This window comes from Hippoglossus stenolepis, chromosome 6, assembly GCF_022539355.2.
Source record: "Hippoglossus stenolepis isolate QCI-W04-F060 chromosome 6, HSTE1.2, whole genome shotgun sequence".
Lineage (NCBI taxonomy): Eukaryota > Metazoa > Chordata > Actinopteri > Pleuronectiformes > Pleuronectidae > Hippoglossus > Hippoglossus stenolepis.
Window position 1 is genome coordinate 12,024,811 of NC_061488.1, and position 14,587 is coordinate 12,039,397.

The 14,587-nt window shown below is 40.7% G+C and overlaps 2 protein-coding genes and 1 non-coding gene across 4 annotated transcripts; 2 read left to right on the forward strand and 1 right to left on the reverse strand.

The window, feature by feature from the left end:
- The first annotated feature begins 391 nt into the window (after positions 1–391).
- Positions 392–2,239, forward strand: LOC118111509 (EBP cholestenol delta-isomerase). Its single transcript, XM_035160165.2, has 5 exons — positions 392–531; positions 763–1,075; positions 1,175–1,211; positions 1,309–1,439; positions 1,609–2,239. Exons 1-5 carry the CDS (start codon positions 520–522, stop codon positions 1,818–1,820), a joined length of 705 nt encoding a protein of 234 aa, XP_035016056.2. The 5' UTR covers positions 392–519; the 3' UTR covers positions 1,821–2,239.
- Positions 2,240–3,572: 1,333 nt separating this feature from the next.
- On the forward strand, positions 3,573–3,645 carry trnaf-gaa. The gene has a single exon. It is a non-coding gene; the product is annotated as a tRNA-Phe (tRNA).
- A 309-nt stretch (positions 3,646–3,954) lies between these two features.
- On the reverse strand, positions 3,955–7,281 carry fkbpl (FKBP prolyl isomerase like). 2 transcript variants are annotated; one of them, XM_035160164.2, is made up of 4 exons: positions 7,152–7,281; positions 6,146–6,304; positions 5,735–6,015; positions 3,955–5,144 (listed from the first exon to the last, which is right to left on the reverse strand). In XM_035160164.2, the coding sequence occupies exons 2-4, from the start codon at positions 6,300–6,302 to the stop codon at positions 4,473–4,475; spliced, it is 1,110 nt and encodes a 369-aa protein (XP_035016055.1). In that variant the 5' UTR covers positions 6,303–6,304; positions 7,152–7,281; the 3' UTR covers positions 3,955–4,472. The 2 variants fall into 2 exon arrangements, with proteins under 2 accessions (XP_035016055.1, XP_035016054.1); XM_035160163.2 differs by having other exon boundaries at positions 6,140–6,304.
- Positions 7,282–14,587: the final 7,306 nt, after the last annotated feature.

The following is a 14,587-nucleotide window of genomic DNA, read 5'->3' on the forward strand; positions in this document are numbered from 1 at the left end:
TAGGTGTAATGCGGTACAGTATGTGAGTACATTTATTTTCTACCATTGGAAATATCTCATTGTAAAATATTTATATTATAATGATTCAATATGATTGTAATGTCATTGTATTATAATATAATAATAATATATATATATATATATATATCCATAGAGTTTTACTTCACCCCTCACACACTGTTGAAATCATTTATGACATGGTTTCACAACAAAAGGGGACGGTCTTTTGGAATAAGAGGCACGATCTCATTGGTAGTTGCCAACTCTCACGTCAATGTTCCGAGATGAGGAGCCAATCAACTCGCCGGCAGATCGCATGTGCTGCTAGCTCTATGCATACGGTCCTCTGATTGGTGTTTAGAATAACAAATCACCGCCCCCTACTCGAGTGAGTTCCGTGTTTCTAACGTTCATCCTGGAGCGGCATGTAGTTAAAACAGCTGTGGACTGCTGCATCTCTAAGATATTGTTTTTATAAAACACGGAGGTCAGACTCTGTGCAGCGGGACACTTCCGTTGATGGAATTACTGGTAAGGACAAACATTGATTATCGATTGATTGACATTTATGATCAGCTCCTCAAAATAAAACTTCTAATAATCTGGTTTATGCATTTGTGGCCAATGTAATAATCTCAGTTCTAGTGCAATGCAGATAGTTCTCATTCATGAGTTAAACCAACATATGTTTGTTATTTTTAATATCACATTGTTGGAATCAGTCACCTGTTGTGGTTGTTTATGAAGAATGTCTTTAAACAGATCATGGCCGCCTCTTCCGCATCTGGAGTCCCTCATCCCTACTGGCCGCGGGACCTCTTGATTCCCACTTATGTTGCCAATGACCGTTCAATGTCAGAGATCCTGGTGTTTCTGTTTTCTGTGTCCGGGCTGTTCCTGCTTGTGACCTGGCTGATCACCGGCCGGAGAGGGGCCGCGGGCAGGCTGGGGACATGGAGGCGTCTGGCTCTTTGCTGGTTTGCCGTCTGTGGCTTCATCCACTGTGCCATCGAGGGCTGGTTCTCACTGTACTACGACATTATTCCAGGAGATCAGAGCTTACTGTCACAGCTGTGTGAGTACAGACACAATACATGTTTTAGAATACAGTGCATGCAGCATTTTGGAGGTTTTACTAAGTTAATACTGTATGTTTGACCGTTTTCTCTCACAGGGAAGGAGTACTCCAAAGGAGACAGTCGATATGTGATGTGAGTGACTTTGCACAGAACTTTGTTAAACTTGTGCATAAAAAGAAGGAGCAATGCTGTTACTCATCTCACCCTGTGTATTTCTTTTTTTATGTAGAGCTGATAACTTTACAGTCTGCATGGAGACAGTGACGGCTTTGTTATGGGGACCTTCCAGCTTTTGGGCTGTGTTTGCATTCTTAACTAACAAGCCCTACAGATATGTCCTGCAGCTCATCATCTCATTAGGTAAGAAGGTGCAAAAACTAAACAATTTTAAATACATCCTTTAGAATATCGGAGAGAGATTTACTTTATTTTACCTATCTTGCAAATAAGTGGATCCACAACATATAAGTTCTCAGAGGTGTTGTAATATCTATCTTATGTTGGGAGCTGACACACAATCTGATTCCAGGTCAGCTGTATGGAGTGGTGCTCTACTTTTTCACCGAGCACCGAGATGGCTACACTCACAGCGAGCTGGGACATCCCATCTACTTCTGGTTCTACTTTGTGTTCATGAATGTCCTGTGGTTCTTCATCCCGCTGGTGCTCATCGTGGATGCATGGAGACAGATGTCAACAGCCCAGACACACACAGACAACACAAAGTCGAAGAGGAAGTGAGGTCAACACACAGAGCTGATCGTGGGACACTGACTGGAGGAGATACATGAGGGAAGGACATTTGGAGACAGCATAAACTTTATATTGATGAAAAAAAAGATGAGGCAAAAGAAACTTCTGGAGCTGGACCTGCCTCGTCGGCGTTGTTGTGACTGATGCATTGTATTTTAACTCCAACTACCAACCGAATTCAAAGAATTGTATTTTAAAGTGCAACGTGTTCCCTGTAACAAATGGAACTTTTCTTCTGGCTTTGTGGAGCGTCAGATAAAGGCTCCACAAATAATAATAATAATAATAATTCATCCTTTTTCTCATTACCATCTTTTTTTTTTCTTTCAATTTTATAAAACCTGATGACTGGACTTAAACTGCCTCATGCCATATAAAGTACCTGTTCACACAGAAGCAGTATTCAAGTATTTGGTTGGAGTATTTTTTTTCCCGTTGCTGACGATACAAAAACGAATGAGTTAGTTTAAGTCACATATTTGCTACCAAGAGCTGAGGATGTCCACAACATTTGAACTTGTTAAATGGGTGTAACCAACCTTCCTGTTCCACCCAACAGCTGCAACATTTGAGGAAGTTGATTCACCAGGATGAAGATAAAAATTTACTTTGAATGGAACATAGATCATTTTTAACACTAATGTGATATCACAACAGGTGCTTTAAAAATGTGTCTTCATAAGTCCTTAATTCACTGACCTCTTGACCTCCATACACTTTTCTCGATCACCACCACCTCATCCATGTTAGTTGATGGGACATTGAGGAAAAAGTACACGTCAAACAGATTTTGGGGTGTGGCTGGGTGATGAACTGACCGGGGAGAGAACTTAGGACAGCAGGGTAGGTGGCTGAAAGCTGGTGTCTTAACCTGCCTCCTCTGTTAAAGGTTCAGTGTGTACGATTTAGGTGAAAGGGGTCTATTGTCAGTAATTGAATATAAAATAACCAGAGTAATGTTTTAACTAGTGTGCAATCATCTAAACTGTATGAATTGGTGTTTTATTTACCCTAGAATAGGCCCTTTAAATTGAAATACCTTATATTTACATCTGCAGCGGGTCCTCTGTACGGAGGCCACCATGTTCTTTACGGTAGCCCGAACTGGACAACTGAAGGTTTCCACAGGTTCTCTTTCGTGTTTGGATGGGGAGGGTGAGGTAAATTCGGCTGCAACATGAAACTTCACCACTAGATTTCACTAAATAGGGGTACTTGTATTATGTTACCGCCCCCTTGTGGCGGCAGCAGGTTATTGATCACAGCTACCTGTAGACAAATGTGAGCTCCACTCAGCTCCCACTGTTCTGGGATCAGGTATTTTTTCTTTATCGATTGAACATCTCTGTGTATTGTGTGCATCATCCCTGAGAGGTGGGAGGGTGAAGTTGAGGCTGGTGACTGAAGCAGAGAGTTAGAAGTTTGCAGTGCAGCTTTTAAATGCAGGTTTTTACTGTAAACCAACAAATCCTGAGACTCAAGTCTCTCGCTGCTCTGACACACTCTGTTCTACCATCATATGCAATAACAGGATGGAAAGTTTCAGTGTAAATTAACTAATTTCCTCATGGCTGCTGCCTTCTAACCCACAGCCTGGAAGAACTCTATCATAGCTCTACTGCCACACACTGTCCTCTGTTGTGTCCTAACTTACCGCTATCTACTCATTTTTATCACGTGTAAGAAATATATAAATTAACGTATAGATTTGTCAAATATGGAGGTGAGGACCTCCAACCCGCCGAAATAGCTCAGTTGGGAGAGCGTTAGACTGAAGATCTAAAGGTCCCTGGTTCGATCCCGGGTTTCGGCATTTTGACGCAACACGGCGGTGGTCGAGCAGGGGACCCGCAGATCGAGTGCGACACCATGCGGCCAAGCAGAGAAACCACAACCTTTACATTTTTCAGGACTTACTGCAGGTATTGACACACTGACACACACACACACACACACACACACACAATACAACCAGCAGTCGAGGATCACAGTACTACAATACTAATAAATATGATCCTTGTTACATCATCAATTGAATTCATGCAGTGAAAAGAAGTAAGCATTATCAGGAAGATGTACTTAAAGCATTAAAAGTAAAAGCACTCACTTCTGGTCCCTGGGGTTTAAGCAGAAGCACAATTTTATTCCATTTATGTGAGGTTGCAGCTAAATGTTTGAAAATAGTGAGAAATGTCCAGACAATTATCCAACGATGCCTTCACTCTTCATTTTTAACTAAATTATTAAAATAATTACAAGGAAAAACATATCGACCATTGTTTTGCCTGTAAAATGTGAAAATGTTAAGTAACTAGTAACTACAGCTGCCAAAAGTAGCCGAGTAGAAGTTTAGAGTAACATGAAAAGATGAGTAGAGTACTGTATTGTACTTGAGTAAATTTAAAAACTGCATCAAAATACATTTTTTTCCCGACACATGGTTTTTACTTTGAAGTGACATTCAAGAAATTCATGTGAAAGCAGCAAAGAGTTTGGAGGAAAATGAGCATCTACAGAGTGACGGGTTTACTTTTAAACTCCAAAGTGGCTATAGATGAACGTCCAGGTCACGGTGAGTCGTGATGAAAACTATACTGTTGTGCTGATAACATCTGATGATAAATTGATCATCTTTGATCCTCAGCTGAACATTTTGCTGAGTCTCACTCCCAACTGTGCATTTGTCTCCTTCTCTTTACTTGCTATGTCCTTAAGTGCCTTTAAAGCAGCAGGAGATTCTGGCTGTAGCTCCAGCAGCTTCCTGAATGCCCGCTTGGCCTCCTCGACCTCATTCACCATCTGGCAGGCCTGGCCCAGCCGGTACCAGGCTTTAGCACCACCTGGTTCCAGCTCAGTGGCTTTAGACGCGCTGGCCCTCGCCCGCTCTGGCTGGCTCAGTTTGAGCTGGCACAAAGACAGGTTTGAGTGGAGCTCTGCTTTGACCGTTTTGAACTCATGAACTGAAGCAAGGTGCTGTGGTTCATCACCATTGCTTGAGTCTCCCAGTGCCAAAGCTTCTTGCTGTTGTCCGTTTTTCTCCTGCTCTCTGACGGGGCCATAGAGAGCGATGAGGAGCTTGAGGGCTCGGCTGTAGCTGTCAGCAGCTCCCCACACATCCCCACTCCTGAATCTGACACCACCCCTCTCCTTGTGGGACTTCACCCACTCCCATTTTTCACCAGGTGGCATCTCCCAGGATTCCATGCCTGGCGTGAAAGCTTGGAGTTCAACTGTGGCACATACAGGAAGGTGTCCCTCTGCAGGTTGTGGTATAGAGACATCTGGTCCATTTCCAACTGGAGAGAGCAGTATCTGAGTAGTAAAACACAATTATAAGACCACCTGTATACTTTACATTTGAATATAAATGATACATTCTTAGAAAAAAAGAAACGAGAAGACAACAATGCAATGTACAATGCCACGCTTTAAGCATTTAGCCTTTCAGCTTCATATAGAAAGACCTTGAGATTTCTATGATTGCAGCTTGTAGGAAAAACAACAATAAGCTTTGTGTCAAGCAGCAGGGGCAAACTGGTAACAACTCAGGATTGGGGAAATGCAGATTTTCTCATTTGGATAATATTTCTCTCTGACATGCTCCAAACTTCTGCTTGTTTTCAAACATTTGATTCAAAACACCACTTCTGTTCTTCTCTGTCAGATAATTAAATCATAAAAATCTGCTTTTCTCCTGCTACTGAGACTGACCTGTCTTGAATGCCAGTGGACATCCTTGATATAACCATGGGAACTGGTTAGCATAATTTGGCACCAACACGTTATAACAAGACCTACTAGGTGCATCTATCTTTATAGATTAAACTCAAGTGACATTCAGAATATATTTTGTTATTTATTTGATCACACTTTTTAATTACCTCCTCTCTCTTCACTCTTACCTCACATTTCTCTCCAGCTCTCATCCCCTCCAGACATGCTTCTGTAATATCACACTGGCCCTCCCCCAGCCTCAGTGTAGTCCAGTCCCCCAGTGGAAGCTGCAGCGCAGAGTCCTGACTCCTTGGGAAGGAGGTTCCCACCACTTCGGTGACTTCAGAGACTGACAGCTTCTCGTTTACCTCGTCAGAGTCTGGAGTTTCAGTTTCATCCACGTTTGCTTTGAGCCGCACTCGAACTCGACACAGCGAACCCAGCCTTGGACAGTGACTGGGTGAACATGCTAGAAGAGACAGAGACAACTGAGCTAAATTACTTGATAATTAAAACATTACTTTTCTAAAAGTATGGACTGAAAATGTATCATATATTCTGAGGAATGGTGCAATGTTAGAAAAGTTACATACATTTACCATCTTCAGAATCTGACACAGTTGGACTGTTCTTGCATGTTGGCTTTTGCTGGACTTTCCAGAGCCCTCCGGGACACACCGACACCCACGAGGTAACATCACCACTGTCATGATCAACATTACCATGCAGGGTTTCCAGAGGGTGAACTGGATCCATCGCTGGGTTCAAAGAAAATCATACATCCACCTCAATGCCCATTTTTCAATGCTCAAAAATGTCACAAAGGTTGTGATGCGAAGTTTGTTGAAACTGTTTAACTTAATTGCAATTCTGAAGGCTGTAGTTTGTGCTGCTGTTTGACTGTATTTCATTATACTGACCGCTATTACGATTACTTTGTCCATCTCCCTGAATATCTGACTGTTTATAATAACAACACACGTCAACATGCACTACAAACTACACCCTCCAGAGAGATTACACCGTTGAATAAACACTTCTCCAAACAGTTTCAATGAAAACATTTAAACATCATAATCTTCTTGAATGAATTTTCAACTAAATGAAAACACTCACTGTGTGTATACGTGTCTAATAACATAATACTTCACTTGTAGCTTATTGGGACGTTCACCACAGACAGTTCAATTAAAAAATGAGGGTTTAGTTAACTCCATCTGGACTAAAAGGTGTTTCACAACTAGAGCTGCAGCCAATAGTCGACTAATGGACGAACAAAAAAAATGTCTGCAGCTATTTTAATAATCCTTTATTTCTACATTGCCACGTTATCACTAGTTGACATGGTCCATGAACGTTTCACTGCAGTAAACAGTGACTTATCTGCATTGAACGACAGCAGCTGTAACAACAACATAGAGGATCATGTTGTGTTGAATTTGACTGAGAGTACCAACTAACAAGCTGCTGCTTAACAACAACACAGAGTAGCATTAGCACCATGAAGCTAACGAGCCAAACCAAAGACCCTGAATGAATTTCACTACTCTACATAACACGAGCGGGAGTTCCGTGTCACGTGTAACTTAAATGAATCTCTCTTACCTCGGTTATAGGTCTAACATGAATAATAGTTTATCCCGTCGATAAGAAAACCGATAAACTGTGAAGCTAACAGAGAATAAACAAAACAGAGAGTACTCTTCTTCCTCTTTGTTATCCAGCTCGTGGGGGCAGTAGCGCCACCTACTGTACCGGAGGTTAAACGCCCATTATTGTTTACAGGTTACAGTGATTTACAACACATCTTAAATATATTATGCAGCATGTCTGGACAAAACAAAATGTAGACACACGCTTTAAGGCACTGTTTATTAACAAAGCTAACAAAGGTTACAGTAGAGCACTTTTATTGATGGGTTCCCAAAACAAGAGCCTTACTCCTATATTATAAATAATAGTAATATTCTGCTTCTTTGTTAAATTACACTATATTCATCTTCAATAAGAGCTTACCATTAGGTGTACAGCCATTTTACACGTTTTACACCTCACACATGCATACGTCTAGAATGGGGGCTTGGCATGGGTTCTCCGGTAGATATTGGATTTACTTTGAATATTTTCACGAATACATTTCAGGTAGAAGTAAAAACCCTGCATCAACTGACTTTGCTCACGCTAACACTGTAGTAATACACTGAGGGGTGGACACGTGGGTGAAGCCTGCAAATGTTCCCAAGGACTCATGTGTGAAACTCTCACTCACACACATGCTGCACTGTTCATTGGTTCGGCCTTGTCTTCACTTCACATTATATTTAATTTTACTCTGTTATCTTAAGTATGAGCAGAGATGCTAGACAATGAGTGTAGTTATGTACAGAATTAATGAAAGTCCCCTTTGTGCAAGAAAAAGTCAATTTTGACAAATTCTTATGCATAGCCTATCAATTATAATAATACTAAATCATTAAATAATTAAATAATTTGAGCAAATTTATGCACAGGGTTTACCCTCAACAGTCAAAATGAATACAAAATAATGCATGGGTAAATTAAGTTTAATGCAATATATATATAGGATAGACAAAACTTGGTAAAGCTTTCACTCTCTCTCACACACACACACATGAGCAGTCTGCATCTCTGCCTCTGTATTGGCCTTTGACTTGTACCACTCATGATTAAGTCCCGTGTGTTAATCTGTCCTGTCAGTATGAGTTAGGGCTCTATCTTTTCAGCACTGGAAACCATTAGGCCCAACAGAGGAATACCAACCAACGTGTGTGTGTGTGTGTGTGTGTGTGTGAGACAAAAGAGGAAGAGGAAGAAGGTCATTTTAGATGCAATCTGTCCTTTTATATGGGCCTGTTTTGGACCCTTGATGAGAATGAGACAAAGTAATAAACTTGATACACTAATGACATTGCACGACTGGATAACGAGAACCATACACGTTTGTCAGTTTGAGCCATAGTGCTAAATATTTCTCCATGATAAGAAATGAACGGAGAATTGAAAAAGTGATTAAACAAAATGAAAAATATGTAATTTAAAGCATGGATTAAAAAAAAGACGTTTTGAAGTAACCTTCCAGTAGGGGTCGCTCTCTCCTCAGCAATATGAGATCACTTGGATAGGTTCAGTACTGAGTACATTGTGCATATCATGTGTAGTGTAATATTACAAGCTATGTGATGTAACACAATTTCTGTCATTTTTAGAAATGTAACTAACCTTTAGCAACTTTGCAGCATGTGCATCATAATTCTTGCAGCAAATAGTTTTTCCAACATACACAGTTCACACATGAACTCAGCAAAAAGTCAAATATAAATATAAGGCTGATCCTCAACTGTGTTTTACTGCTCTGAAATAAATAAACTTGTGGAAGTAACACTGGTGATTTCTGAAACAACATGTTTGGCCAAAAAAGCAAAGCAATTATTATTTCTTTCTGTAAATCCACACTTGGAGATACTTGTGAGGGATAAATATTCAGTAAATAAATACATGATCTTGGTCACGTTATAGTGATGAATATACTATAAACCCTGCAAATATATGACTTTTGTGAGACTTTTATGGAAATCTTCATTAATACTACACCTTTGCATTTGAGGACGAAGAGAGGAAACAATAATAACACACATCATAGACAGTTACACAAAGTCCTGCCACTAAAATTAGAGATAGTATTTTTGACAACAATAATTATAATTGTATTTATTTATGTTGGATTACATTGGATGGACAATTTTTCTGGCCACGTAATATGTTTGTACTACAAGTAGTAGGTGAAATAGAAAATACATAATTTTTAAAGTACTTTATTCTTAAATTTAATCATATGAGGAATAATAATAATAATAATAATAATAATAATAATAATAATGATGATTATTATTATTATTATTATTATTATTATTATTATTATTATTATTATTATTATTATTATCCTTTTATTTGTATGGCACAAACTGGGAGCACAAAATGCTTTCCAGTGAGGGGTAATCACAGATATGAAAATATATAAAATACAATCATACATATAATAACAACGGCCTCTTTAAGCCGTTAATTAATACTCAATTTGATAAATTAACCATACAATAAAATGTATTTAAAATGGACATAACATTGAGCTGCATTCTAAATACATGAAAGACATAAAAGCCGAGCTCTTGGATAAGAAGATGAGTCTATAAAAGATGCATCAGAAGCCCGGACTGTATCAGCAGAACCCAGTACAGCAAAGACTGGGTGACCCTTTGACTTGAACTGGAACTACCAGGCCTCACTCAGCAGATCTGACAATGGGATGGTGAGGAGGGATTCACTGATGTTATGCCCTGTAAGTAATAAGCGTGATTTTAAGAAGGGATTCCAGAAAAGTACTCTAAAAAGTGTGTTTGGTGGTTGTTAGAAGCCTAGCTGTAAAGTTCTGCACAGTCTGAAGCCAAGCAGCTTGAACATTAAGGCAAACGGAGCATTACAATAACCCAGGCGTGAAGATATAAAAGCGTGAATAATTTGTTCATATTGCAAAAAGACAACAATGATATCTGGATTTGTTTTACGGAGGTGCTCAGGGTCTCAGATAAAGACCTCTGTTTTGTCTGAATTTTACTGCAAAGAGTTTCATGAGAACCACTCTCTCACATCAGCGAAGCGGCTCTGAAGTGCGGCCAGCTTGTCAAACTCGGCGAACTTGAGAGATTTAACTGTGTCATCTGCGAAACGAATAATGAGACCTAGTGGCAGCATACACTGTGGGAACCGAACTGGTCCAAAAATTGATCCTTGAGGTACACCACATACTGTCTCTGTGCAGTTCAAGAGGTGAATGAACCCAATTCAACAGAACATTTGACAGGTAAGATGGGAAGCAACAAACTCTTGTTCCAGAAATACCTACCCACACAAATTTTTCAATAATTATGACTATCATTTTAGATTCGCAAAACCAAATAATGCATCTTAATCCAACCCTTCTTTCCTCTACCCACGCTGTCTCATTTCCTTCTAACTCTCATTCCCTATACTTCACACACGAATCAGAACCTTCACTTATTTAATCCTTCTCCAGGTGTTACCCATATCATCTCTCTCTCCCCTGCATTCTCTATCTACCCTCTCCTTCAACCCCCTCACCTCCCTCTTGGCTCCCACCAACTTCCCAGCTGGCCTTTTGTGAAATATCCCAATGGGTAAATTCAGAAGCACGTATCTCAGGGCTCGTGGACCGATCTACGTTCGCCAGAAGGGCGTTGTAACCTGCCAGTAGTTGGGTCCAGGGAACAGCTGCAACCTCAGTAGCCAGGTCTGAGTACTGCAAAGAGGGCTGGTAGGACCTCTGCTCACCTCTCTGAGGGGTTCAACATGCGTCATTCTGGGAAAAGGTGGAGTATGACAGGTGAACAAAGAAGAGAAGAGAGCCAGAGAGAAGACAAGATGAAAGGATGAATCAGAACAAAGGAGGTGTGGGATAGATAGATGGATAGATGGATAGATGGATAGATAGATAGACAGACAGACAGATAGATAGATAGATAGATAGATAGATAGATAGATAGACAGATAGATAGATAGATAGATAGATAGATAGACAGATAGATAGATAGATAGATAGATAGATAGATAGATAGATAGATAGATAGATAGATAGATAGATAGATAGATAGATAGATAGATAGATATCCCACCACAGAGACTATTAACACAATTTATTGGCCGAGAGAGTGAACTACAGAGAAGGTGATAAATTGATAGAATTTCGTTTTTATCTTTGACATGGTTACTGCCTATTATCGCTCTATCACACATCCCTCTATCCTTTTCAGACTGTAACACACACACACAACCTCCATGACCCTGATCAAGCCAGTGTTTATCCCTCACAATGTAGTAACCGCTGCACTTTTATAATGTTGTTCATGCATGCATTTGTGATACTGTAGCTAGTCTTACTGAGAACAGCCTGAATGTTTACAGTGAGCGAACCTGACGGCTACAAGCCTCACTATATAAACTCTGCATGTAGGTAAAAGCTTTATTCTAAATTGGTTCCCACACTCAGTAATAGTAGATTATACAAATTTGATAAAGTCAAGGATCATTATACTTCATTAAGACTCCCCCTTGCACTGAGGTCAAAATTGGATGTCAAATGTGATTGGACAAAGCTCAAACCTAGCTCTGAGCATTACAATCTTAAAAACTGCTAACCACAGACACGTAAAGTACTCCGCCATTTCCTATTTTTTTTGTTCGTTCAAGCCAAATGTCATGATCGCTGTCAGTTCAAAGGAGCTTGATTTACGGAGGTTGTTCTAGGTCAAGTGGAGATCACAACGCTGATCCTGAGGATGATCATAGCCACTAAAACGATATAGGGTCAAGAGAGACAGATCTAAGGAGGGTGCATGCTATCAGCGACACCAACATATATAGCATATTGTACACTGTCATATGGGTATTGCTTTTCAGACTGATCAATCAAAAAACCAAAGCCTGTCTCGGTGCACGACCTTGTAATTCAGAGTGATCGCCAATAGAGTTGCACAAGAAGTGAAATATGACTTTTCTCTTCCATTAGCAGTGATGGAGCAGAGTCTGCCAGGTCAGGGCCATTCATCTACATTATAATGTCATGATGAGATTGCTCAAACTGCAAGGGGAAACACAGGCTCCCAGTTCAACTCCCAGGGTAACAAGACATCATAGTATTGCATCCTTATGTGGCAGATGCAGTGTTACGTGCACAGAGGCTGCGCATTTAGATTGCATTCTTCTGAAAATGTTAACGCTGATGACTGCAACACGTGCATCACATGTTATTGAATGCACATTAATGATGCTTCAGTGCTTCCCACTGCTCACACATCAACGCTCACTCTTTGGAGCAAGTGTTATCCTCACAATGAAGTCGGCATGTTAAAAAGAGTTACAAAGGAAAATATAAAAATGTTAAAAATGACAAACTATATAATAACAACATAAACATAAGCAGAAGAATTATAAAATAAAGTTCTTCAATAAAATATCAGTAAACACAAGTCGAGATATCATGGGTGAAAAGAGCAGGAAAGATAAGTATGATAAATAATATGAATATTGCAGTGTATTTAATTGTTTCTAATGGCTGCTGCATCCATGTGAGCTGCTTCTTCGCCTGTCGTTCTTTCATGAAATTACTAAATAAGCTCCCACCCACAGACACACTATACGTACACACAAAGCGCGCCACAACTTTACCATTACTGAACACATTTAAGACGTAGCATGCTAATGTGTGTGTGCCCAAGAGCAGCACAGTGAATCTGGAATTAAGTAAAGGTAAATTAGTTTTATCTGGAGCATAAACAGGCTCCTTAACTCCTATTTAGTTGTTTCTCTGGGGGCCAGTTATACAGTCGGACCTGCGCAGCCTGAGTAGGAACCCACTGAGGGGAGGAGATGGCTATCGGGAGCCACAGGGCAGATAGGGGGACCGTTTTTATCAATGCACGCGCTGTAATGGGGTCTTCCTGTGAGGGGGCCTGAGGAGTTTCTTTTGACAGAGTGTGTGTGTGTGTGTGTGTGTGTGTGTGTGTGTGTGTGTGTGTGTGTGTGTGTGTGTGTGTGTGTTGTGTAATCGGAGAAAGTCACTGTGGGCCATTAGCCCTCTGCACGCATGCATATTAGCACACATCTGGATATGTTTCTCCTCAAACAGTCATACCTGCATGCAGACTGGCAGTCCCTGTGACCTTTTAATACTATATAAGGTCTTTTAGATGATGCCAGTTAGTAAACCACCACCACTGCATATCTATACACACACACACTCACACACCTGTTCATGTCATGTCACAAATCATGCACGCCCTTATGTCCACGATTTCCTGTACATGATAAATTGATGTGCTCACTCATGTCAGATATCTGCGGAGGATTCTCTGAGGGTATTAAGCGAGTCATCTGTGCACAGCTGATATACCGTCAGCTGTTAACAGCGTAATCAGCTGAAGCAAATTCTATCTCTTTGATGATGCAGCCCACAGTATGATGATGTTAATGCTCGCTTGACACATCCATAAAGATTTTACAGCTGTGTTTAGGTGAGACCTTGTCTGTGACGCCCGGGTCAACATTCTGATGATCTGAGCACATGGAGTTAATAATAGAGTGCAAGCGCATTTAACATGTGTCCAAAAGACACGTTTGATGGTTTAAAAAATCACTGTGTCGGATGCATGGTTACTTACTCTTTTAATTAATCATGGGTGTGTTTTGGGTGTAACATGCAGCAAACTAGTGCCATCTCACATTCCCTTTAAAAGCCAGATGTGCTCCCACCTTGGCAGATTGCTATTATACTGATGGATTTGTCAGGCTTCACTGCAGAGGAAACAGTTTTACTTTGTATGTAACAAGCATTGTGCACCTGCCTAAGTTGGCACATATTACAATCTTGAAAATTTGCCCTTGAAAAACCTAAGCCACTGACTTTGGACCAGGTTTTCGTTGGTTAATCGTTTCGCTGACTCAAAGTATCAATGCACCAGCAATGAGCCTGACCTCATTTAAATGGGCATTCAGATATAAGTGCAAGTGCTGGATGGGAAAATGCCAACTGTGTACATCTGAATAAACCAGACACGCTTTTTACCTGGTGAATGATATGGCTCCTGGTGTGTTACTTAACAATGCATCAGCCAGTCAGCCTTAAATCTGCACTGCTGAGGCCGCACCCCACTGGCATCTCTTCCTTACGAAATGAGTTCATTCATCGTGGGTTGGGAGGGATCAAAGTTAAAGAGAAAAATCCAGGGATAGGCAAAGTTGGCCATGGAAAAGAAGCACATGTCAGGGTTTAGAAATCACCTGGCCTGCTGGGATTTCTAAATGAGTCAGGTTTGGATCAGGGACTGAGGTCTGCGGAGGGGGGGCGAGGGGCTCTAATGCAGACCAGCCTTCAGTCAAAGTAACAGTTCGCAGCTCCACGCTCTGTTAGCTGGTGGACTGGGGCATGTCCTGTCATGTGTGTGTGTCAG

Bases quoted from the DNA above. Each gene is read 5' to 3' on its own strand.
- LOC118111509 (XM_035160165.2), top strand. The intron at 1,212-1,308 runs GTGAGTGACTTT...TTTTTTATGTAG, and splicing joins GGAGACAGTCGATATGTGAT to AGCTGATAACTTTACAGTCT. The intron at 1,440-1,608 runs GTAAGAAGGTGC...ATCTGATTCCAG, and splicing joins GCAGCTCATCATCTCATTAG to GTCAGCTGTATGGAGTGGTG.
- fkbpl (XM_035160163.2), bottom strand. From the start codon at position 6,302: ATGGATCCAGTTCACCCTCTGGAAACCCTGCATGGTAATGTTGATCAT. The intron at 6,016-6,139 runs GTATGTAACTTT...TGTCTCTTCTAG, and splicing joins AGATTCTGAAGATGGTAAAT to CATGTTCACCCAGTCACTGT. The intron at 5,145-5,734 runs GTAAGAGTGAAG...TTTACTACTCAG, and splicing joins GAGCTGGAGAGAAATGTGAG to ATACTGCTCTCTCCAGTTGG.